Source organism: Desmodus rotundus, chromosome 7 (genome assembly GCF_022682495.2).
Source record: "Desmodus rotundus isolate HL8 chromosome 7, HLdesRot8A.1, whole genome shotgun sequence".
NCBI classification, from domain to species: Eukaryota; Metazoa; Chordata; class Mammalia; order Chiroptera; family Phyllostomidae; genus Desmodus; species Desmodus rotundus.
Window position 1 is genome coordinate 86635447 of NC_071393.1, and position 27149 is coordinate 86662595.

Consider the following 27149-nt stretch of genomic DNA (forward strand, 5'->3'; position numbering starts at 1 on the left):
AAGAAACTCAAAAAGGAATTTACTACTATTGGCTTGGTCTATCAATTAACACTGACTCCAAGTGAGAGGAAACCTTTGTGATAAAACATTCAGATGAACAGCTGGCACAAGTTAAAGGAAAATACATGGGTAAATTATTCAATAAGGCACAATTACTATAATAAAATGCTCAACACTTACAAAAATTCTCAAGGGGATAAAGGAGGGTATAAGGGAAATGAGTGGTGATGGAAGGAGACTTAACCCAGGGTGGTGAACACATAAGCACAGTGTACAGATGATGTGCTATGGAATCGTGCACCTGAAACATGTGTTATTTTATTAACCAGTGTCACCCCCCAAAATTAAAATATAAATAAATAAAAGGAAAGAAAATGAGTCCCTAAACTGTAAACACTGTAAAATATCATATGATCACATAATATACACACATGCAGAGACGAATGGAAATAAATTTGTCAAAATCTTACCAGTAAAAGAAAAATTTCAACAATTGTTCGCATTAACTTATTTTTTTCAGATACTATCCAAAAACTATCAGATAAACAGAGTATATCACTCTCCTTGACACAGAAAAATTATTTGCCACCAACTTATAAATGAATTTAGATTGATGATCGACTGTCCAAATACAAGTTTATATCAATCACAATATTACAGTTTGTTGTTAACCAAGACCAAGTTTTTATTCAGAATTAACGTACGGGCTGAAAAATGGCAGTTCCTCTGCATACGACAGCACTTTTCCCTACCTCCTTAATCCACGTGACTAAAGCCCTTAGTTTCATGGGAGGCAAGGAGCCATTGAGGAGGTTTTAAAATATCAAGAGGATTTCAGTAGAATGCTGTAACATCCGTCATAATATGCATAATATGCACGAGGTGCTGAGAGGATCTAATCTTCAAGAATTAGAGTATAATCTAATTTTTAATTTTTGTCTAAATGACCAGACTACTGAAAGGAAAAAAAATTCTTTGACTTTCTTAGTTTTCTTTTTCTATCTACTTAGTTAAAACATACAAAGGTATGAAGAGTTCTTAGGGCTGTAACTGCTGAGTTCATTATGATGTAGAAAAAGTAATTTTATAGACATACATATAACAAAAAATATATATGTACGTATGTATGTATTCAAGTGTGTATATATACATATATATTTATAAAACTTGATAATCCCTAAATCTCAAACTGTTATTATGAAATTAAGTTTTTTATTTTCAAATGAGATCATATTTAGTAACGTTCTCACGAGCAAAGTGGTACAGGAATACCAAAGTGGTATGGGAATACCACTGGTATTTTGCCAGTGGTAAAGCTGTGGCTTTATAGCTACATGATACCAAAAACACCTTGATGAAAAGCAGAAAATACAGCCATTGATGCAAGGGCTTTAGTTACATGATACAACTAAGCGATGGAGAAACATCCACATTCCTCTCTCTTTACTGGTCCTTCCTGATGTCACAGAGACCTGACCTTTATAGGAAAGTAGAAAAATGTATACATTTAACACAGGGGAAATAGTCTAACTTATTTCAAACAGAATGCTTTAACTAACATATAAATGATATTTTACATAAAATAGTAGACACAAAAAGGCATGTCAGAACAAATCATTTTGTATTGAAAACTGTCAGAATCTGGGTAAAGCACAATACTACCCTGTAGTGGAATTCCACATAGTAGGCAAAGATTTTAAGAAGGCTTTGAGGGTAATGGCTCTCTCCTGCTGATTTATGAGATGTTTCTTTCAACCATGCCTCTCTAGTAATTCTACGCAAGACAGAAAAAGCAAAAGGCCACAATGAAGGTTTCTGGGATGTGCCATCTGAAAGCTTTTATTCTTCTGAAGAAAGAAAGTTATGACCTTTGACATTGTGTTCTAGTGCCAAAGAAACTGCTCATAAATGTATGTCAGTAATGAAGCAGAAATCAATAATTTCATTTAATCTAGTAAACTATTATGTAATGGGACACATGTTTGAAGAGCCAAATGCCTTCTTATTAATGACACCTATGTTGCTGTTTCATTAAGATGCAAGTTTTGTTTCCCTGTTTCATATTTTTAAAAATCATCGCAATTTTCACTATCACATATGAAATGTGTCCAGCATCTTAAAGTTAACACAAAACCACTTTTTCTTAAAAAAAAACCCTGTAAAAATTTATGTATATCTTTAATGAATATTTTCATTTGACTTTCTTAAATATGGATACACCAAATTTATAAGGCTAGGCCTCTTAAGACTCAAATTACTATTCATAAATAATTTTATACCCACATACATATGTAACTGGTTTTATACATATGCACATTTTAAACCCACTATCTTAGTTGGGTTGTTTGTTAAAATTGAGTACTTGAATTGTTTAGAAAAGCTATAACACCAAAAATAGGGGTTGGGGGATTGACTGTTTTCCTTGTCCTAATTAATTTTACTAAAATTTTTCAAATATTTACAGATTAATGAGAAATGGCTGCATTTGTTAAACCATATCAACATTATATGCAAAGCTGATATTAGAAGATAAAATAAAGAACAGGGAAGTTTGCTTAAAAATCAAGATTTCCTTTTCAATCTTCAATTAATTTGAAGACCTAATAGACTAAATTTTTAGAAATGTATAAGTTGAGGAAAAATCAATTTAAGAGACAGCACAGAGAACTTTAATAAACAATGACGAATGCCTTTTAATGGTTTCATATTGTTATTTTTAAAGAGTATGTTCCCAAAGGATTAGCTGTATGTGTTTATTTCAGATAAAATAAATAGCAATTTAACCATTTACACTAGTTAAATAACTAAATTTTCTGATAATCATGATATTAATAAAAGTTTCAGGCCAATATAAAATAGTATTATTTTGCTAAATCATAGAACAGTCCTAGCCAGGTGGCTCAGTTGGTTGGAGCACTGTCCCATGCACCAAAAGGCTGTGGGTGTGATCCTCAGGGCACACACCAAGGCTGCAGGTTTGATCCCCGGCTGGGGCGCACATGGAGGAAACCAACTGATGTTTCTCTCCCACATCAATGTTTCTTTCCCTCCCTCTCCTCCTTCCTCTCTTTCTAAAATCAATAAACATATCCTTGGGTGAGGATTAAAAAATTAAATCGTAGCAGAATAGTATTATTTCTAATTTGAAAATAATAATGTCAAACAACATTAAAATGGGAAATTATCCCACTGTTAAGTTTTAGGCAAAATTCAGTGTTCCTAGTGCTTGTTTTCACTGTACTGAAACTGCTCTGAGACTTTAATGATCTATTAATTGCCTGGCACAAAGGGTACTTTTCGAGTCTTGTCTTAATGAAACGCTCTGTTGTATCTGATGTTGTCTCACAAACTCTCTGAAACTTCTCCCGTGACTTTTATGATTCTGTACATCACTGGTTTTCCACCCAGCTTCCTGACGATTGTTTTTGTCTCTGTTCGTTGCCCATGCTTCATGCACAGTACACTCATCCTGCTCAAAACCACGACTTCAATTCCGTATAAGTCAGTCCTGGTGATGCTCAACTTGGTACCTTCAAGCCATGCCTTTCCTGACTCATACCTGCTCTCTTGAACCACTTGCTAGACAGCTCCACCCAGCATCTCACAGATCCCTTAAGTAAACCTTTTCCAAGCCAAACTCACAACCTTGTTCCTTTTATTAGCTCCTTCTCCTGTGTTCTCTACGTTGGTTGCACCACCATTTACCAAGTCATCCAAACAAGAAATATTGTCATCATCCTGAACTTCTTCCTTTCCCTTACTCCCTACACCTAACAAGTACTGCTATTTTTAATTATGACCTAAAAATCTATCTTCCCATCATCCTCTTACACATGCTCTAGTCCAGATCCTTATGAGTTCTGACTGTGCTGGTGTCAAGCCTCCATCTGCCTCCCACCCTGTTCACTCGTCTTCTGTTCAGTAGATTAATCTATAAAACCAACTGACCATTACAGGAACTACTATAAAGGACACATGGACAAAATCAAGGGGGAGGGTGGAGGTGGGGGAGGGAGGGGGGCTCGGTTGGGGTGGAGTGGAGGGATGGGGAGAAAAGACATATAACTGTAATTGAGTAACAATAAAAATTTAAAAAAAAAAAACAAAAAAACCCTGACCAATCCAAATCCCCTGCAGCTCTCCACAACTCACAGGTTACATTCCAGGTTTCTCAACAGGGCAGGTGGTATATCGTGAGTATTTATTTTACTAAGTGGATCTTGCCCACATCTTCAACTCCATTTCTAGCCACCATTTCCTTGAAATTTACTCCCTAGCAATACTAAACAGCTTATCATTTCACACATCATGTTGTTCCTTACTACTACACCTTTTGACTCATCCAACTAAAACCTAGCTTTCCTTTAAAATTTAGCTTAGAGATCACTCCCACAAGGATCTCTCCCTAGGTGCCCCCTAACCCCTACCCGAGATGTATAGATGAATGGGGAACTAAAGTATTTAGAGGCAAAAGGTCATGATGTCTGCTGCAACTTATATTTTTAGAAAGACAAAGTAAATGTGGAAAAATGTTAATTAACAGCTAGGAACCTAGGTGAAAGGAATTCATGTGTTCATTACACTATACTTCCACTTTTCTGTAGATCTGAAAATTTTCAGTATAATGTTAAAGAAACTAGTATCACATATGTAACTCTACCAAGGGTATATACTCTACTATCACATAACCATACTACTTTAATAATTGCTTATTTATGAGTTTCTTTTTCCCACTAACCTATCATTGAGTCAGGAACTGTTTTTTAAATTAATTGTGGCATTCTCAAGACCTAGCAGAGCAGCTTTCAGTAAGTATTTTTTGGAGAAATGTACTTTTCTACACTTGAAAGCTATATAATCTTATTAAACAATGTCAGCCCCCCAAATATTAGAAAGATATAATAATCAAAACAGTGTGGTACTGGCATAAAGGTAGACATATAAACCAATGAGAGAGAAGAGAGAGTCCACAAATAAACCCCTATATATTTATGGCCAATTTATTTTAACAAGGGTGCCAAGTCCATTCAATGGGGAATGGACAGTCTTCTCAACAAATGGTGCTGGGACAACAGGATTTCCACATGCAACAGTGTGAAATTGGATTCCCATCATTTGATTTGGTAATGGATTCTTAGATATGACACCAGAAGCATAAGCAATAAAGAAAAATAAATTGAACTTCCTCAAAATTAATTGCTTTTGTGCATCAAAGAATATTATCAAGAAAGTGAAATGACAAAATACAGAAGTGGGGAAAATATTTGTATATCACATAATTAGTAAGAGTTTACTATCCAGAATACATACATAACTCCTACAACAACCCAATCACAAGATCAACAACCCAATTTTTTTCCAAAAGACCTGAACAGATATTTCTCCAAAGAAAATACACAAACAGCCAATAAGCACATGAAAAGGTGTCAACATCATCAGTCATTAGGGAAACACAAATCAAGACCATAGTAAGACAGCACTTCACACCTACAAGGTTGGTAATTTTTAAATGATTTTATTTCTGTATTTTTAGAGAGGGGGGAAGGGAAGGAGGAGAGGAAGAGAAACATCAATGTGAGAGAGAACCATCGGTATGTCGCCTCTCATATGTGCCCCACCCAAATCCACAACCCAGGCATATGCCCAGATTGGGAATCAAACCTGTGACCTTTCTCTTTGCAGGAGGACACCCAACAAACTGAGCCATACCGGGCAGGGCACTAGGTTGGGTTTTTTGGTTTGTTTGTCTTTTTTAAGTTAAAGGGCAAGTGTTGGTGAGGATGTGGAAAAGTAGAATCCCTTGGGCACTAATGGTGGGACCATAAAATAGTTTAGCCACTGTGGGAAACAGTCTGGTGGCTCCTAGAAAGGTTAAATGTGATTGCCAAATGACCTATCAGTTCCACTCCTAGATATATGCCCAAAAGAACTGAAAACAGTGACCCAGAAAGACAGCACTGGTATGTTGATGTCTGCTGCACAAATGTCCACAACAGCCAAAAGAGGGAAACAATCCAAGTGTCCATCAGCAGATGACTTGACTAGATAACTAAAATATGGTATATCATAGAATGGAAGCTTATTCAGCCATAAAAAGGAGCAAAGTTCTAACATATACAACATGGATGAACCCTGAAAATATTATGCTAAGTGAAAAAAGCTATATACAAAAGATCACATACTATATGATTCCATTTTTATGATAATGTCCATAATATTATACAAATCTATAGACACAGAAATTAAGTTATTGGTTCCAAGGAGTAGGGGAGGGGAGAATTGGGACACATAGGGCTTCTTTTTGGGGTAATGGATGTAATAACAGATGGAAGTGGTAAAACCCACTGAATTGTACACTTGAGAAGGATGAACTTTGTGGTATGTGAATTCTACCTGCATAAAAATGTTATTAAAAAATTTCCATGATACACATAGGTTGTCACTCTTCCCCTCTTTCCATGAGATAACGACTCAACCATGTATTTAAAAACCCAATCTTCTGGTTACCAAAAAGCCTCATTCCATTGCAGGTTATTCAGAGAGACACTGAAAAAGACTGCATTATAGCCCACTTCCATTTGGACAGATATTAACCAACACTGAATCTCTAAAAGGACTGGGGCTCAATCTCCCTGCATGGAGGTTATAGGCAAGAAAATAAGTTCCACAAAGTGTTAAGCACAAATAAAAACTGAAACACATTAGCAGTTTTATTTCAAAATCACCTACTGACTACATCATCATCAACAAAACCCACACAAGTACAGTAAGTTGCACAAGGATATAAATAAACTCATATTTTTAAAATAAATAATAAGAAGTATCTTTATTCTCAGTTTCAGTTTTGTTACCCTTCTCATTTCTATATTCTGGGTTTTATGGGATATATATGAATAAAGAAAGACACATTTCCACACAATATGCAGCATAAAATCTTTATTTCAGCATTGCGAATCATGGCTAGACATGGCAAACCTGAGCTCTGGTCCCAGATCTAGCAGCTGTCCCTTCAGCAAGGCAGTACCTCCTTCCAGCCTCATATTCCTTATTTGCAAAACAAAATTTTTTTAAACTGCAAGTTGTGATCCTACTCACGTTAGAAGGCAGGCAGAATGACACTGCAAGTTAAATTAGGGAACAAAGACTCTCTACTGACTGAGCAGGATAAGTTTTAGGGAATCTTAAGCCTCTCTCTTCAAAATGTTCATTACCAGTTATCTTAACAAGTATTTAAAAATTTAAAGATCAGTGGAAAGTAATAATGTATTTTCTTTGCTTCTCTTTTATTTCAATTATTAAAATGTCACCCCTTTCTGAAAGATGTTTAACAGAGTAAAACCTGATTGTCAGCTTCTATCTCTTGTGATAAGGAATGGTAGAGTCACTTTTAGTATATTAAGAAACTGGTCATATCTCTATTGACCAATTGTGGGTTCAGTTATAACTTCTCATTGTATCACTTGCTAAGCAGCAAAATTCTCTCTCTAAATATCAGAGCTTCCTAACTGACTTCTGGTGGACTGGAAATTAAACTTCACGAAGTTAAAATTTCACAAAGCTGCTTCTGTCTATATACTTTCTTTCATGTATTAATTATCACAGCTTTCTAAAAATGTAAATCATCCAGGTAAAGATACTTACAGGCTTTGAAGAAACCATATTTCACCACTGGGATAACTTTAAAAATCCCTTTGGTAAAAATTTTGATAATAATATTGCTTTACTAAAGTTGGTCCCTCACTTAAAATTAAGTTAAAGGTATTACTAAGTCAGAGTATAAAAATGTGGCTTTCTTGAACACATAAACAGTAAATTCTTTTTATTAAGAAAACAGTAAACACATTTAACTGGTAAACTTATTTAGGAAAAGCTGTGATTTCCCTTTTAAAAAGAAATACCAAAATGGCAATACCAACATCAAAGCATTTTTTTTCTATTATGTGTCTACTCTGAGGCCAATATTTTAATTGAAGTTACTATAAATCCAATCAGAGGGACTCAAGTTAATTCAGTTTGAAAGCTAGGGGTGGGGGGTGGAATTAAAATTTATCATTCTTAATAAGAATTGGTGATGGTGGTGGGGAGCCAGTATAATCTACTTCTATTAAAATACATCCTCAGGAAAGTTTATCAAAACTCTCTTAAAATGAAATCAGCACTATTTTTTTAAACATTGAGTCTATAAATATCAGAATACTGTTAATTATTAGCAGAACCAGACACATACTTGTAAAATTATACCTCTCTAATACTCTGACAACCTTTAAAGTAGCACAACCATCCTGAACTGCCCAGCCTCAGATAAAGTAACTTATTTTTCTAGGCTCTAAAAGTAGTACTAGTTCAGTCTCTGGCCAATGTGGCCCAGTTGGTTGGAGAATCATCCGGTAACCAAAAGGTTGCGGGTTCCTTTGCCAGTCAGGACACATGGCTAGGTTATGGGTTCCGTCACTGGTCTGGGTACATATGGATCCCCAGTCTAGGTACGTATGGGAGGCAACCAATCGATGTTTCTCTCTCCCTCTCTCTCTAAAAGCAATGAAAAAGTGTCCTCAGGTGAGGATAAAAAATAGACAGATATCTAGATAGATAGATAGGACTAGTTCAAATTATCATATTGATTTAAGATCTCCCCTTCTCCAAAAACAGATCCCCCTAAGGTTCATGGAAAGAGTATGAGTTCTTAAAAGTACCAAGTTAAATAATGGCCAACCTTTAAATTTTTTCTCAATGACTTAAAGGGTTCTTCTCTTGCAATGTGACTGGACTTGGTCTTATAAAAATATTATTTATTGGCCATTTACTTAGTATTACAATAATAGAATTATAAAAATAAGGGCACTGTTTTGCTTAACCTCCATCCCCTCTTTTTTCCCCAGCTATCTGTTTTAACAGGTAAGACAAATAAGGACCAGAATGATTAAGTGATTTGTATAAAGTCATGTAAGTCACCAGCAATGGAGAAGAAATGCTTGGCTCTCCTGCCTCTTTGTCATTCTTTATGCTTTTCCACAGCAACTCTCAGCAACTCAATAAAAAATATAGCAGCCCTAAGAATATTTACCAGATATTGGGAATTATCAATGTCATAATATTGTTATAAAATGACAACAAGAACATTAAAATTCTATTTTGACACAAATACTATTTTCCTCAAGTATAAGAAAAAATGTGCATTTTCCCCTTTTATTTTGAGCTAACTGATGATTTGCTCTACTCCAAGTACTTTTTTGGAATAGAATACATGGTACTAATAGTTCAGCCAGCCTTTCTCAGCATTAGAGCCATTTATTAAAAGATTCTCTTTCCTCTTTTATCCACCTCAACTTGCCAGTCAGGCCACCAGTGGCTACTGGCCTTTACACGTAACCAACTACAGGTAGCAACAATCATAACTTTTAGTGGCATAAACAACTAAACAAAGCAGAAGCAAATATAAAGAGTGGTATCTTGAGAAAGATGAAGACTACAAAATCCCTGCCCACTACTACTAAGTAATCTAAAATATCATTTCAATAATAACCACTCAAAATTTGCCTGCACCTTTATATGTTACTTAACATACTTTAGTGTCTAATTATTTCCCCTTTATTCACTCCTTGATGCCCTCTCAAGATGCTACTATCTTCACATTATTATCTGCAGGAAGTTAAATTGCCTCTACCCAAAATAAGTCTATGGTACCATTGAATTAGCTGAAAAGATTCCTGTTAACCATTCACCCAACAAACCACCTACCACACAGCAAATGTTATTCTCTGGGCTGTTAATCACATACAGTTTTACTTCTCTCCATGCAAAGCACTACAATAGATGTCCTTTAACACTTACCACACATGGAGCTTTCTCATATCTTTTCAACTCTGATGTCTACACATCAACAAAATAAAAGGCGCTGCATAAACAGGGTTAAATAAAATTTGCATTTACTCTTTGACTAGGTATCCCCTGAAAAAGATCTAAAATATTGCAATCAAAATGAACGGACCTACAGAAGAGTGAACTCGTAGTAATTTTCAATGTACCATGCATGTGAAAAAGGAATGAAGAGACAATATCGCTCCAACTTAGACAATGACCCAAACACATTTTTCAAAATCCAGCTTCTTTGGCAATACTTAAAAATAGCAAATAGTTCTCTATTCAATATATTTAGCAGTGTTAACACCAAAAAAAAAAAAGTAAAATATCAAGCATAATACAGAAACCATTAAAATAATGGCCCAGTGTGACTTGGAAGGAAGTTCTCTTATCATTTTCAGAAACATCAGTGGTTCTCAAACCAGCAGTGATTTTTGCCTCCAAAACACAATTTTTTTGGTTGTCACAACTGTGAGGAGGCATCTGGTGTGTAGAGGCCAGGGATGCTTGCAACATTCTACACTGCTCTTGACGGCCTCCACAGCAAAGAATTACCTATCCCCAAATGCCAAACGCACCAGGAGAAACCCTGAGATATGTAATCCACAACAAGAAATATCTTTTTCTTTTTTCTTTCTTTTCTTTTCATATTATTTGGGGGGCGTGGTAAATATTAGTGGAGTAGAAGATTTATTCTCAGTAGTACTAGAAAGACTACAAAACAATAAAAAGGCCATTTTGGAAAACTATTCCAAAACAATATAAAACTGATTTAGAGAAAGTAGCGTATATAAAGCAGCATCATTAAAAAAACCAAAAACACTGTTCTAAACAGGAATTACTGTAGTTTCATAAAGTAAACTTTTATTACATTTTTCATTAGGTAAATTTTTAAAAGAAAATTTGTTTTCCATCAGTCCAAAAAACTATGCTAGTGAGGATCCAAGTTTGTAACCAGAAAGACTGCATTCACCAACAGTCGCTTGATTAACCTACCCATTACAAATGCAAGTTATAAAATATATATAGATATATAAAAACAGGAAAAGGGCAAACCCTCCAGAAACTGAAAACACAAACATTTTAAACTCATGTCTTCTGCTCAATCTACAAAAATTTGATTTTCCAAGTTCATCAAAAGCAATTTCTGAGACCCAAAGGTTTAAAAAAAAGAAAAGAAACAAGGTATGTAAGTCAGGAAAGTATTTGTCAGATTAGTGTCAGAGACGTTTGTGAGGATGATGCCTTTATCCTCTGCAACACATAACCCCACAGCAGGCACTTGGCTTCAGAACCACAGCCACTGAAGGTAATTTGGTACCTTTTCACCTTTTTTGCACATCACCATTGTCAGCTCTTGACTGTGAGCTTGTTCTGTGCAGATTACCCTGTTAAAGCTACTGCCAATATTGCTTCAATGATCCCCCGTGTGTCTTCTTCCTCTTAATTACCAAGATTTAAATGAGTTTAAAAAAATGCTTCAATAAAAAGTCTGAACACTATAAGCTCTCAGAAGTACTAAGATAGAGCTAACTGACAATGAAAACTTTACTTGGGGTATAATTTTTAGGATTTATTTTAAAACAATAATCACAGCTGCTTCTAAAATTCAAGTATGATCCTCAACAAAATGCCTCAACATTACTGATTATTTTTAATATAAATAGTAATTGCCAGTTTAAAAGCTGAAAGTAATCAATTGTAATTGAGTGCTATGCCTATGACAAATAAATATAATCTCTGAAAACTGTAGTCAAGAATATTAGGGTTTTCAAAAAAAAGGAACCTCAAATGCATGTATTTATTAACTGAAAATCTCCTTCAACCTAAAACCCTGGTTAAAAGATTTAGCTTTTGCTATTCTTTTAAACTGCCCTGGATTTCATCAATAGGCCCAGCTGTTGAATTGAGGAGCAGTGACAACAAATCCGTGGGCAAACAACTGCTCTGAGTGAGACCCTTTCTCCAGAATAGCCAGAGATAGTTGACAAGAGAGACATACCAAATGCCGTTTCAAAATTCCACTAAGAAGCTGGACAGAAGCAAAGTAAATAAACACATTTATATACATCTTGAAGTAAATTATAATTTACTCCTCAGTAGGTCCTGCTTCGTTAAAAAACAAAATTTCCAACAACTGTGAAAAACAGTGAGATAGTGTTACACATTTCTGAAGACGAGAAAGATCCTCACTAATCAACTGCAAAGTGGGAAAAACTGGTTCCATTACCCAGCAATTATCAGGTACCTGATAAACCTTTTAAGTAGACAGACTCTAAGAACCAAGTGTCGGTGTGAGACTGTAGAACTGTAGGTGCTTTTACTTCCCTGAGTTAACTTTCGCAAATTTTAAGGTGGTCAATTTTTAAGTTAAATGTGTCCTTTTAAACCATACCCTCTTTTTAAAGATAATTTTTCTTGGATCCCAGAAAGCATCATCTGAACCTTACCTACAGTACTTCCAGACTGATCTCTCTAAATACCTCAGTTCCGTCTTATTTTTCCAGAATCAAATGACTCTAGCTTTTTGTTAGCACTCTGGAATTAGGTCAGGTAACAGTTAACGGCAGGATTTGAAGTGAACATGCATGCAGATAAGACTCTGTCCTCCACAGCATCTACAAATCTCAATAAAAAGTGACAGCATAGCAAGATCTTGGGTCCAAGATCATTAATAAAACTCAAAATGTAGGGTAATAGTCTTATAGTTTGTATCTTTCTCTTTTCAATACACTACCCACTTTCTTTTTTAGTATGACTCTTTAAATGTCTTCAGTATATTTTAAACTCACATTTCAAGATCAACTTTGGGCTATAATTTATACATCACTCAAGTCACATAAATGGACCCACCCCAAACAACTTTATGATGGCAGAATTAACCCAAAAATGCTGAAAAATCCATTAAAAATTTACAATTCCTATGGTCTTCCAGTTACAAATGCTCACTTAAAAATTTTTTCACCCAAGTGAACAGTTGTGAAAAACCAATGTAATGTAAGTCAGCTTTATATTCTCTTTCCCTCTACCCTAAGACTTCAATTTCCACCTTTTATGGAAAGGAAATAAACAACTTGCTTCCTGTTCAGTCACTAGCTTAGAGCCAGTCTTTTACACATCACAGAACACAACCCATCTCCTCCTTTACTTCTCTCAAATGTCTCTTATCTTAATTTAAACTTGTTGAAATACGAGCCCAGTTTACCACACTAACGCTTTCCTATGAAATTTATCTTACTTATTTCCACATTAAGAATGCAAGAAACGTCAAGATGTCCTTAGATTATTTCTTACTCTTAAAGCGTTTAAAGTATTTACATAGTGAAGACATAGCACCCATGAAAGTGAAAATCTGATTTGCCAAAAGTTTAAAATATTGAAATTTATAGGAGATGGTTTAATCTTTTGTTCTTACTGTAGAACTAGAAAAGGGTCTCCCAACGTCACTCTCCTTTCTATTCCAATTACATGAAAACGTAAAACAGCCAAAATGGCTATCAATAAAAAGGATTACCTGTTTAAAAAAACTAAATGTTACTTTAACCCTATACTTTCCTTTAAAAATGGGATGCCTCAGAAAAACTAAGTTAGACAAATTCTTTTGTGCTTGGATGAACAACAGGAAAGTAAAGCCTCCAGGCCTTTGGGGGGAGCCTCGTCCCTGAAGCAGGCTCTGATGTGCTTGGGAGATAAGGCTCCACAGTGACACTTAAGGAAAGGCCTGTTCACATCTGAATTTCTGCATTCCTCAAGAACAATTCCTGGCAATAACTAACTTTGCAGAAGAGCTACATGAAAGCTTTGGCCAATGAATGAGGGTCATCTGCTCTTTATCACAAGGGTAAACCTCATCCCGGCCAGTTTCTAACCTTTTAACCCTGTGAATTCCTAATTTACACATGAATAATGGAATTCTTGCCTAGAGTGCAACTTTCAGCTTCTAGTTCCTAAGTTTAGAAACCAAGACTTGATTGTGTGTTTAAAATCTAAAACTTATCCAGATTAAAGTTTTAGATTTTCAGACACTCCTGAACCAAAAGATATGCTTGCTGACAAAATCTCTGACCAGAAAATAAAAAGGACATACTTGCACCCTGCTGCTATCAACAACTAGGAGAGAACTAGCTTTAAAAAAAACCCACCAGAATGTCCAGTTAATGCCTAGTCTCTTCCTGTTTAATATATATTATAGCTTTACCCTGAACACAGGATAAAGTCATATGACCACATCATTGTACATTGCTTCTTAGATATCAAAACTTTGTGGGTTCAGAATCTCTAAGAAATCTCATATTTCTAAAGAAAAATTTAAACCCACTATGCACTTTTTATTTTAATGTATGCATATAAAAAGTGTGGTCCCTGAAACTGACTACAGTTGATATTTAATAGCAAAGCAATGTTCTATACAGACTCACTGGAAAGTTTTTAATACTTATAATATGAAAACTACTTCATAGGAACCTTCAAAATAATTCACATCTAATTAAATGTTTATTAATTTTTATAAAGATACAAAAATCTAAAGATACTCAAAAAGTCAATACTAACATGTTTCACTGTTACTAACATGTTACACCGTTCAGACTATGAAATCTAAAAGCTCCGTGTGATTTCAAAATATTTCTGGGTACCCCTGGATTCTGTCAGGCTTCCAAGGAGGTCCTGGAAACAACTTGTGGTCATGTCTAATGCTTCATCTTTTAAGGCCCATCCACCTCCCACCCCCACCTTTCCATCCTGCCCTTCTCCTCTCCAGTAAGGTAATACCAATTATAGCTTCTGGGTATGAAAACACAAGATTTCTCAAACTTGAAAATGCAGAAAAATTACAACTCTAAAATACTCTATAATAGACAAAAATTAAACGAACAGAACGTAAAAAATATACTCTCCTGAAAACAGTACTGCACAGAAAAACCATTACTCAGCAACAATAAAAGTAATTACTGGCCAATGATTACAGCAAGAAAGTAAGTTTACCAGAAATTCTCTCAGGTTTAGGTTATTCTTGTGCAGAGGGGGCTAAAATTGGAAACTTTTCTACTTTTCTGACATATTTCAATATAAAAATATCTTTGCTTGCAATTTATTTTCTACAATTGATTATTGTACAAATTAAATAAATTACTAATATGAAGGTGACATAAATATGGCCATAAACTGTTACAATAAAATCACCTAAGAACCCGCTACCCAATGCTTCCTAAATTTCAACTGTGTAGACTCTGAAGAAACTACTTCCTAAAGATCATGCCTTATCTCAAGACCTCCTTCTTCCTATTGTTCATCTTTTCAATGATCATTTGTAGTTATAGTGCAGAATCTATTTTTGGTGGACCAACAAAAGCATGTAATAAGGATGCCTATAAAACGATTTTTAGATACAGCTGTGTAGATTTTTAAAAAAAACATTTAAATTGTCTATTATAATGCTGAGTGCTGTGCTGCAGTGCTTGGTCACCTGGAGCTGGTGGAAAGCTCAGTGGGAACAAGGGACTAACCTGTCTATCTTTGGCCTGTCTTTACATTCAACAGTCATCAGGTCAACCACCCAGCAATGGATCACCTGGATAAACGGCTGATGTGATGGGTTGTTAATACAAAGAAAATCATTAGACAGCAAACTTTATGACAACTGGAAAAATGTGGGCAGATCTGGTTTAAGTCCATTTAGGCATAATATGGAAATGGCCTTAATCTCTCTCTGTCTCAGCAGGAAAAGGGTAGGAATACTTCAAAGGCTTCAGAGTTACTGACCAATGCCCTCTCTTACAATTAAAAGCAACATGGGTGATCTTAAAGCAGTCAGAGAAATGGAAGGTTGGGCTATAAGAAAGATTTAGCACTCAAGGGCCATTTACAAAGCAGAAAGATTTGCTTGTAATTTTAAAATGTAATTACTCTTTTATAAAAGAGTAGTTTTTTGAACAACTGCTGCTGTGTTGGCCAAATTTTTGCACTCAACTCCTCTCATTGTGTGAAACACTTCAATTTATATAAAGCCACCTCTACAGGTTTTGTTGTTCTAAACCTAATTTGACTTTTGTTGTCAATTATTCATTTCAATTTTGCATTTTTCTTAGATTTTTCTGCCTGCCGTTTGGTTGCCATCAATACCTCCAGAAAAATTCTTAATGTCTGTATGATTTTAGGGTCAGCATACAAATGAGTCAAGAAATCATCAGAATGCTGCAATGAAAAATGTAACAAAAGAATTTAACCACTTACTTGATAAGGTAAGATGAGCTTTTTGACTAAGAATGGCTCCATATTTGTTCATTGCCAAGCACTGATAAAATCCTTCATCAGACTGCTCTCCTCGCTTGCCTTCCACCTCACTGATGTATAAAGAGTCATTAGACAGAACCTGGATCCGTTTATTTTCAGACACTTTTGCTCCATTTTTCAACCATGTGACCTTAATAGGAATTTCTCCATGAGCCTGGCAATCTAACAAGACTGGGTCCTTTCTTGTGACAGTTACATCCTGTGGTTCTTTTATAAAAAACAGTTCGCTAAAGCACCACACTCCTATAAGGAAAGAGGGAAAAGGTATATCCAGAATTATTGGTATAAAATCATTTTGTAACACACAATTGTAAAACACATATTCAGGAAGCAATAAGACAAAGTTTAACAAACCACATTAGTTAACTCACAAGCTTAATAAGCCAATGTGAATTTCAGCAAACCTTTCCAATAAATCAGAAATATCACTTTTTACCTCTGCACTGATTTCAATAACTTCTATGCCTTGTAAGAATTCTGTTCTCAAGTTTCTTGCTACAGTTTCAAAATCATCCGGAGAACTCATGAGCACAAGCTGTTTGCTACTTTTACAAGCTTGTCAAAAAGATCTTGAACAGAGTAAGTCATAAAAGTCTAATTTTACAAGAAATCATTAGCAAAACTCCAACTCTGTGAACAAGCAAGTTTATTTCCTTATCCCTTGAAGTGTTTTTGGAACCCTGGCACCTACTCCTTTGAGAAGAGCGTTTATCTTTTGTGACAAATTACAAGTTTGCATTTTTATATCTGCCCTTTTACAGCAAGGATTCTGTCTCCTCTCCTGGAAAGAGACCCATTTACTTAATTTCTGCAGAGTCAGGTAGATATTTAAAGGACAAAGAGTTGACTTTTAAAAGTTGGTAACTCTTGCTGCTTGTACTCAGTGGGTGATCGGATTAGGAAACTTTTATTTCATTTTTTTTTTTTTTTAGAACTGCCAACTGTTGGGAAAAATGCGTGACTAATTGGTCCTTACTGTCTAATAGGGATAGGAGATTGCTTAATCAACCAGTACACTTTTTATCGGAGCAGAGGAAAGGCTTTATCCTAAGTATACACATCGCCCCCGGCCCCCTCCAGGATCCGATGGCCACCTAATACCCCATCACTTCTTGCACTTAGCGCAAAGGCCAGCTAAAGTCTTGCATACTGATTGGGGCAGAATAGAGCATTAGGGGTTTGGAGAGCACGTTTCACCTCCCTTCTGATTGTTTTGAATCCATGATTACACATCCCTGGTATTGGTCTCGGTAACCTCACACACTAGTCACGCTCCCACGCCCGTACTGACGACTTCTAATGTATGCCCAGGGCGACACAAGCGACCCTAACAGCCCCGCGCTGCGAGGGCCACTCCGGAAGGCGCCCATTGTGTTTCCGAGTCAAATCTAACTTTGATCCTTTTCTCATGCTAACAGAAAACTAACCTCCAGAAAAAAATCAAAGTACGGGGTTTGTAACCTGTAAGTAAAACAACCCAGACGCCTGAACACCTCTCCCACCCCCAACCACCACATCCACTTTATACGTTTATCTCTTTGAGGATAAACCAACACCGAGGCAAAAGAAAAATTAACTCATCCAAATTTGCGGACGGCTAACCTGGAGTTGGGAGGATTCTTCAGAGTCGTACAGACCTCAGGCCCTGCCCCAAAATACCTGGTTGCGAGGAGTAAGTCCTATTTAGATGCCTTCCTTCTCAGGTTCGGGTATTTTTAACCACTTGAGACCCAAATTGGCCATGCAACTTCCAACCCTAATTTCTTTCCAATTCCACCTCTCCCGTCTCCCCCTCGTTCCATTCCGATGCAGGAAAGTCGGGGCTCTAGGGGTGCTGACCTGGGCGCTGAGTTCACCTACTCTCCCTCCCCCGCCCGAAAACATGGGGGGGGGTCCTCACTGCAAACCCGGAAAGCGGCGCGGAACCCCGGCGCCCCCTGTGTGGCGAGTCTGCCACTGAGGAAACAATATAAATAAAGCCACGTGCGGCCGTGGCGGCCCGGCGGGCGGGCGGCGCGGGGCCCGGGCTGGCTGCTGAGGCCAGGACGCAGCCGAAGCGCGGACAATGGCGCGAGGAGGAAGGGACGAGAGTGGACAGCGGGCGCCCGGGCCCCACAGCTTGCGGCCAGTGGGAGCGCAGCGGCGAGGGGCGTGCGCCGGGAGAGGCTCCCGCAGCCCTCCAGCCGCCGCTCCGACGGACTGCAGGAAGGAGACAGCGGCGGGGGGCCAGCGCCACCGCGGGGGCCCTCGCCGCCCCCCCAAACGTACCCCCTTTCTCTCCCCAGCCCACTCGCGCCGTCTCACGCCCTACACGCGCAGAAGCGCAGAAGAAAGCGCGCCCACCTGGAACTGAGCCGAGGAGCAGGAGGAGCGCGCGGAGCAGCAGCATCCCTGGCGGCCGCGGCCGGGCGAGGGTTCGCAGAGAAGGCGCCATTCAGCGGGGCTGCGCGGGCATGCTCCCCGGCCGCCCCGCAGCCGCTGTCCGCCCCCCGGCCCCCGCCTCCGAGCTCCCCGCGCCGCGGCTAGCAGCGCAGCCTGGGCTTCCCGCTCGGGCACCGGCGTGGCGCGGAGCGGCGTGGCTGGCCCTCGTCTCTCTGCGGTCGCGGCGAGGCCGGCGCACGGACACCCGCTCGCGGGAGGCGGGGGACCCGAGAGTCCGGCCTGGGGGCGGAGTGAGGCGGCGGCTGGAGGGGGCGGGGGCGGCGGAGTGGACAGCACCGCCGCGGCCGGCCTGGGGACTACTTTCTACATCTGGCCCCTGGTCTGGGCACCGCGAGGTCGGCGCGGCCGGCGGAGGGAGACGCTGGGAGGGGGTCCAGTCGCGGCCGGGTCGCGAACCGGGAGTGGGGGAGTAGGAGGAAGGGGGGCGGGGCGGGCCAGGCCGGACAATGCACCTGGGGGTCAAGCCCCGGCTGAGGGTCTGTGGCCTGCGTCCCCGCCCCCTCTGCCTCCCCGCCACCGTCGAGGACGGAGCCACAAAGGCCGAGCCTCCGGGCCAGCCTGCCCCCGGGGCCCCTCTACCGCCGGCTTGTTTAGAATTCGGGGAAGGAGGAGACGAGGTGGGGGAGGGATGGTGTTGAGAGACGTGGAAAGGCCGGAGACTTCTCCCCTGATGGCCTCTGCCCATCCCCCTCCTCCTCTCACACGCGGAGGACCTGGGAAGGCAAACTGACTATTTCCCACTTCAGAGATTTGTACGAGCGACCGGAGGCATCTCCGGGTGGTAAGCCCCACGTTTGCGGACAGTTCTTACCCTCGCCGCCCCCATCAGATGCAGCACTGCTTAAAGACATCTCCGAAGAGCCCTGAAATGAACAAGTACTTCTGCAGGAGATGTTTTTGTTATCTCTCAAGTTAGTCAAGTCCTATGAGTCGTGAGAACTGCGCACACAAAAGGCCCTGTCCTAAGAATTGAGGATCTGGAGAGTTTTAGATTTTCTGAGCTTGCCCTAGGGCACTAGGCTTTGACAGACTACCTGGTTAGAAATTAAAGTGACTAGGAAAGACACAAGCTTGTGGATTTGTTCACATCTCTTAAAATTAAGCATAGCAAGAGGAGTTAAAAGGTACATTTAAAAACTGCGATCAGACGGCTAAACGTGTGTTGACCGTGGAGAGCGTTACATGTGGATTAGCATTTGCTAATCCCAAACTAAATCTATGGCACCTGATGAGGGTACAGGCTAAAAGCCCACCGTAATGAAAAGTGTTGACAGAAAGCTAGCTTTTGTCACTAAGACATTGACTCATTGTCTTTAGCGTGTTCCCCAAATCCTTATGAAAAAAGAGGGGGATCAACAGTTTTAGAACATCTGCTGGGAGGGCAGCACTACCCTCCCCGGAAGCTTTTCTATAATAAGGATCAGTCTACCTGACAGTTTCTGCTTAACTGCGTGAAAGACAGTAAGACCCTTGGCTACATTACCTCCAACATCTTACTTAGAATTTACATGAATTTGAACTATTTTTAAGCATCAGAATAAAAGTTCGTGGAAAGGGAAAATGTTTAATGGTAATCAAATGAAACATCTACAAGAATGTTTTAATTACCTGATCAATCAAATTTACACAAAATGATATTCCTGTGTGCCACTAAACTAGGTGCTTTTTTTTTGTTCTGTGACATTCATCTCCCTCTTGACTCCCTCTCCTCCCAATTCCCTTCAATTGACCCAAAGTGCTCATATTTCCTGGATAAGAATTGCTAGTAAGATGCTCCTGTGCTGTCTGTCTTGAAGAAGTCAGGAGAATAAAGGCTGGGGGAGGGGAGAGAGAAGCTAAAAGCAAGGGAAGGACTTTTTTTTTACTTGCCACTTTGTCTTTTCTGTAATATTTCAGTTAATCATAGGAGATTTTGATCTTATAAGACAGCTTTGGACCTTGAGTTACACTGGGGAAGAACATTGCATTGCATCTAATATGAAAAAAACCTAATATAATATATGATGATATAATGTAATGTAATTACTCATAATGTAATGAGTAAACAGTCCTATCAAACTTTTCTAATATATTTACTGTCCCATATTAAGCATCAAAAAACTTACTCTGATGATGTGATTATACCATATTATATAAAATTTGCACTATACCCAAGGTCACTCATTAGTATGTGGTAATGTGGTAACTGGAAAATAGAATCCATGTCTTCTGATTTGTTTTTTGCTTTTTCTACTGTGACCCGTTCTGTTTTTAAATTTAGAGAATTTAATGTAAAATTCTTTTTTTCTTTCCTTCCTTCCTTTCTTGTTTTCTAAATACCTATTCCTGTTGACTTCAGAATTTATGGCCTACTTCTTTAAATAACACAGTACATGTCTTCTTGGACAGTTACATCTTCTTCCAGGTATAATGCTTGCCTTATATGATGTACTAGCTGCATAAGCTACTTCAGGGCTTGTTTCCCAGTTCTCAAATGCCCCACAGATTCCAGCACAGCTCCTTGCATATAGTCAGGTAACCAGTGCAGTGGCTGAGAGCCCGGGTTTTGGTGGCTCACAGACTAGAGTTCAAATTTCAGTGTGACATAGACGAGCTACACAATCAAAAGTCATCTTTTCAATGGGAATAGATATAAAACCAATAGCTATTGTGATATTAAATAATGCATGGAAAGTACGTGGTGCATAGCTCTATAAACAGTGGCCATTATTATCAATATTTAGTTGGTAAATATTCCCAATAGTGACAAATATTTGTCCTTTCAGAATTGGCTTAATTTTGAAATATTCAAGTGTTTAAGAGTCAAATCTGATTAATTCGTTTAGTAATTACACTGGAAACTCTAATGCCTTCTTTGAATCGCTCCTAAACTGGTCCTGAAAGACATAGAAGTGCCGAGGCGTTTAACCTCCCAAGCTTTTCCCCTTGAAGGATGAATCTCATCCAGATAAACAACTAACAGGCCCTACTTCGCTTTCGTATTCTAAAACAAGGACAATTATTTTCAGGCTGAAAAAAGTAGAGCCTATATAGTTTAAAAAAAAACCCTGAAATTTGAAGGTAGATTTTTACAAAAGGAATTGGGTTTTGTTAAATAAATTCAAGTCTCCTGGTCCAACTTTGGGGGAGGGGAGGAAGTCACATAAGTTTACCCTTTGAATTATACAACTGTACCAAATGATCTCCAAGCCCTCTGACCTCTAGACATTATCTATGGAATGATAGGACCATTCCTGCAGAAAATGCAGGAAAAGTCTGGAGTTGTTTAATTTTTAATTTAATGAATATTTATTGAGAACCTACTATATTGGTTAGAAGGCCAGGCTTGGATGAGGATCACATGCTATGATCATCATATGATTCCAGAAATCACTGGATGATTCCAGAAATCATCAGCCCTGGCTGATGTGGCTCGGTGGATTGAGTGCCGGCCTGCAAACCAAAGAGTCACTGGTTCAATTCCCAGTCAGGGCACATGCCTGGGCCTTGGGCCAGGTACTCAGTAGGGGGCATGTGAGAGGCAACCAAACATTGATGTTTCTCTCCCTCTCTCCTTCCATTCCCATCAATCTAAAAATAAATAAAATATTTAAAAATTTTATAGTCAATCTTCTCCTATGTGTTCAACACTCAGGCCAAAGCGAACGATCCATGGTGGTAGCTGAACAGCACTTGAATTGTCCTAACCCTGAGCCTTTGCAGGAGCTCTTCCCCAAACCTAGAATACTTTCCTTACCTTCCACCCCCACACTGTAATCGAGATCCTTCCAAATATTATCTATATTTTCAGCGGCAGCACAGATGTCATTTTGTCTGAAGTCTTACAATATTTTTGTGATGCATGACATGAATATTTTTTCATCAGCATTTTGAGGCCACAAATCACGTATCATTTGTTTTTGTGTTCCTTACAGTAATGACACTGCCTTGCGATGAAGAGGAACTGAATAGATATTTGTTGGCTGAAGAAATAATGAACTGCTATATTGAAATACTGATTAAATAGATGGAAAACAACTGGGAGAAAGTTCTCTGGTAGAATAGTAAAAAGTCCTATACTTAGAGTTGACCTGCCTATTCATTATTTATTATCACTGGCTTGAATTAAAATTAGAGATGACATATTTATCTGAATTTACATGTAACACAATGCAGAACTAATGTTGTATGATAGAAAGTGAATTTTTTCCACTCCTGGTCGTTGTCTAGGAAGGCGCATACTAAGAAGAGAGGTCCTGGGGACACCTCAAGTGGAATTTCCAGGATAAAATAAGAGAGCCAAGGACAGGAGCCAGGAGTAGCTCATCAAGTACCAGAACTGAAGGGGCCTTCCGGGAGAAGGAAAGGGTAGGTGCTAAAGGGCTTATGGCAGAAGTGAGCACAGGACATTTAGAACTGAGGGCAAGAGCCCTGGGCATCCCTTTGGATATGTGCCAGCAGCGGGGAGAGTCTTAGAGGAACTGCTAAGGGCTGACATGTTCACTCACTCAACAAAGTACTGAGCATTCAGTGTGTTCCAGGCACTGCTGCAGATTGAGTTATAAGAAAATTATGTAGCCACTGAATATTGTGATAAAGTCTGCGATGTTCAGGATATATTGAGAACACAGCTTAAGGAGCAATTTACGCTCCTACAGTGGGATGAAATGGGAAGGGAGGGGGCATGCCCCCAAGAAGTATGAAGAGCCCCAGTTTTTACCCTGCTTGCATGCCAGCAAGTTAGCCTACTGCTATTTTATGGGTAATGGTAGAAAACACAAAACTCCTGTGTCAGAGATGAAAGGCAGTTGCTACTCATGGCCATGCAGTAACCAGAGTACCAGCAATTTTTCATCCGTTCCCCGTGTCTCAAATCCCACAGGGCAGCACAGTGAGGGCCAGCTGTCAACTGCACATACAGTGGGTTGTGCTACAGGAAAGGACCCCTAAGCTTAAGGAACCTAAATCTTTTTAAATGGTCATGGTCATGAGTAGGCCTGCCCTTTGCTCTGGAGGGAGACTCTATCTCTGTATTCCATGGCTACTCACTACACAAACATCCTTGAAGAGGTAGTCCAGACCAAAGTGCAGCTGGTTCCTCTCTTGCAAGGTGTACGGAAATATGAGAGGACCATAAAGAACTATCTCCCAACACGTGCTTCCCAGTGGAGCTGTTATCTGTGGTGACTCGTGTGGATGTGTGGAAGTTTTCTATCTGGGCTGGATTGGGGTTAATCTTCCAGAGAGAATAGTATGACTATGGCATTGAAGTATGAAAGATCAAGGTATACTCAAGAAGCAACAGGAAAGTCATTACTGCTAGAGTACAGGCTACATTGAAGAGTGAGGGGGGGGGGCAGGGAGGCGGGGCGGCAAAGTCCTGGCAAAAGAGGCCTCGTGCCAGGCTAAGGAGCTTGAACTCTTCCTGGGGGGGCATGATTTCCCAAAGACTGCCCTTTGGATGGGTTGCATGTGGTACACTCTCTGCTATGTGCCCTGTGCCAGGTATTTTAGCAAATTTACCTCACTGACTTCTCACAACCAGATAAGCTAGGTATTTCTATCCTTGCTTTACTAGTGAGTTGAGGCTCAGAGAGGCTACGAAGCTTAGTCTGGTTCACACAGCAGATGCATGACAAAAGCATGATTCTCCCCCAAGTCTACTTGAAGCACAGTTCTTATTCCTAGAACTCTCAGTGTCCTGTGAAAAGTAGACTAAAGAGAGGAGTGATGGCTGGAGGTGGACAAGTAGAACTGACAGATTCTAACAAGATAATTTTTACTAGCCAAGAGTTGTGGCTATATTTCTTTTTTTTTTTTTTTTTTTTTTTTTTTTTTAAATATATTTATTGATTATGCTATTACAGTTGTCCCATTCCCCCCCCCACTCCACTCCATCCTTCCCACCCCCCTCCCTCCCACATTCCCCCCCCATAGTTCATGTCCATGGGTCATACTTATAAGTTCTTTGGCTTCTACATTTCCTACACTATTTTTACCCTCCCCCTGTCTATTTTCCACCTATCATCTATGCTACTTATTCTCTGTACCTTTACCCCCCTCTCCCCCTCCCACTCCCTTATTGACAACCCTCATGTTCTAGTTGTTTGCCTAGTTTGCTCTCGTTTTTGTTTTATGTGTGGTCGTTAATAACTGTGAGTTTGGTGTCATTTTTACTGTTCCTATTTTTGATCTTTTTCTTAGGTAACTCCCTTTAACATTTCATATAATAAGGGCTTGGTGATGATGAGCCTTTTCAACTTGACCTTATCTGAGAAGCACTTTATCCTCCCTTCCATTCTAAATGATAGCTTTGCAGGATATAGTAATCTTGGACGTAGGTCCTTGCGTTTAATCTTGGGTAATGTAATTATGATGTGTCTTGTTGTGTTCCTCCTTGGGTCCAGCTTCTTTGGGACTCTCTGAGCTTCCTGGACTTCCCGGAAGTCTATTTCCTTTGCCAGATCGGGGAAGTTCTCCATTATTTGTTCAAATAAGTTTTCAATTTTTTGTTCTTCCTCTTCTCCTTCTGGCACCCCTATAATTCGGATGTTGGAACATTTCAAGGTGTCCTGGAGGTTCCTAAGCCTCTCCTCATTTTTCCAAGTTCTTGTTTCTTCATTCTTTTCTGGTTGAATGTTTGTTTCTTCCTTCTGGTCCATACCATTGATTTGAGTCCCAGTTTCCTTCTCATCACTATTGGTTCCCTGTACATTTTCCTTTGTTTCTGTTAGCATAGGCTTCATTTTTTCATCTGTTTTTCGAATAGATTCAACCAAGTCTGTGAGCATATTGATAACCAGTGCTTTGAACTGTGCATCCGATAGGTTGGCTATCTCTTCGTCGCTTAGTTGTATTTTTTCTGGAGCTTTGAAGTGTTCTGTCATTTGGGCCATTTTTTTTGTTTGTCTGTCTTGGCGCGTCTGTTACTTTAAGGGGCGGAGCCTTAGGTGTTCACCGGGGCAGGGCAACGCTGGTCGCTGCGCTGTGATGCTGTACGTGGGGGCGGGGCCGAGAGGGAGCAATGGCGCCCGCTTCACTCTCCTCTGGATTTCAGTCTTTCACTCCGCTACCCACAATCAAACTGGGCCCCTCTGGTGCTGGTTCCCGAGTAAGTGGGCCTGTGCACACTCTAGGCCCCTGTGGGTCTCTCCAACAACCTCTCCTGTGAGGCTGGGAGTCTCTCCTGCCGCCCCAACCCCCAGGGGCGCTTTCAATCAGAGGTTTGAGGCTTTATTTCCCCGAGCTGGAGCCCTGGGTTGCGCAGCGGTCTGCTTCTCTGCCCGCCGTTCGTCCGGTTTATCTGTGGGCGAATGTGGTGCCGCAGGGTGCTACCGGCCGCTCTGCCTGCCCCACTCTCCGCCACTCTGAGTCCGGCCCTCTGGGTTTATCTGTGCAAATGTGGGACCGCAGGGTCTGCTAGTGCTCGGACTGCCTGCGCCATTTGTCCCACACTCCGCCAGTCTCAGTCCCGCCACAGCCACGCGAGTCCTCTCCACCCCAGTGCCGTCTCCGCCCCTCCTACCAGTGTGGATGAATGATTATTTTCTGTTTCCTTGGTGTTGGTCCCCCTTGCTGTTCGATTCTCTGTCAGTTCTGGTTGTGCGAGGAGGCGCAGTGTGTCTACCTACGCCGCCATCTTGGTTCTCCTGTGGCTATATTTCTTATGCTCTGAAATGACACTACTCACTGGGGCTAGCTGGCACACTTTCCATTCTCCTATCACAGTCTGCCTGAGGCTGCCACTTTTTTTTCCCCCTGTTTTGCATGAACCAGCAAACCACAGACAACTGGTACAGCCGGGTCACGTGATGGGTGAGACACAGCTCCTTCATTTTTCAAATGGAATGGAATCTGAGATTAACATAAGCTCCTGGTTTTTTGTTTTTGTTTTTGTTTTTCTGGTTAATTTAATTGCGTTTGATGGACAGAAGTTAGGGTTGGGCATGTGGGAACCTGAATTCGCTGCAGTTTTTGAGAAAAGGACCTAAAGATATTGATTACACTGAGCTAATAATGTGTGTGGTTGCAGTCATGCTAATGCAAACCCGTGCCGTGTTCTTGGTGTGAACTATCCAGGACAAAGAAGGTTTAGTCTCACTATATGCCACTTTGGTCATACTAGGTCTAGCATATTATATTCATGTCTGAATTACACATTTTATGAGTCAAGGTGTAGAATGCATGCAGACAATAACCAAGAGGGTAAAATGTTTGGAAACCAAAATAATATCAGTAATAGCAACAGCTAATCCATTCTGTAGAAGACCACGGTAGAAAAACACAGACTTGCAGAGGCTAAGAAACTGTCTCAGGGTCATACAACCAGTAAATGATAATGCAGAATTCAAATTTGGGCTTGTCTGACCTGTGCTTTATTGCTTCATGTATATTTGTTTCTGTAACCACAGCAAAAGTGGCTTCACCGTTGGATTCATATTTATCTTTGTAATCAAAAGTCTACAGGAGACAGGATTTAATATCAACTGAACTTTTATTTCAGGGATTCTACTGCAATGCATCCAAGAAATAACAAGCAAAATATGTACATTCATGAAAACATGGGAATGGGACGC

The 27149-nt window shown here is 39.7% G+C and overlaps 1 protein-coding gene across 1 annotated transcript in view; it reads right to left on the bottom strand.

Annotated features, from left to right (window-relative positions):
- The window catches only part of PRTG (protogenin), a 123976-nt gene extending 105341 nt beyond the window's left edge, over positions 1–18635 (bottom strand). The window contains exons 1-2 of the mRNA XM_024567288.3: positions 18496–18635; positions 16093–16395 (exon numbers count right to left, since the gene is read on the bottom strand). Of these exons, the coding sequence (XP_024423056.2) occupies positions 16093–16395; positions 18496–18586 (394 nt within the window). The 5' untranslated portion in view covers positions 18587–18635. The remainder of the gene's footprint in view (positions 1–16092; positions 16396–18495) is intronic.
- Between the last annotated feature and the right edge of the window lie 8514 nt (positions 18636–27149).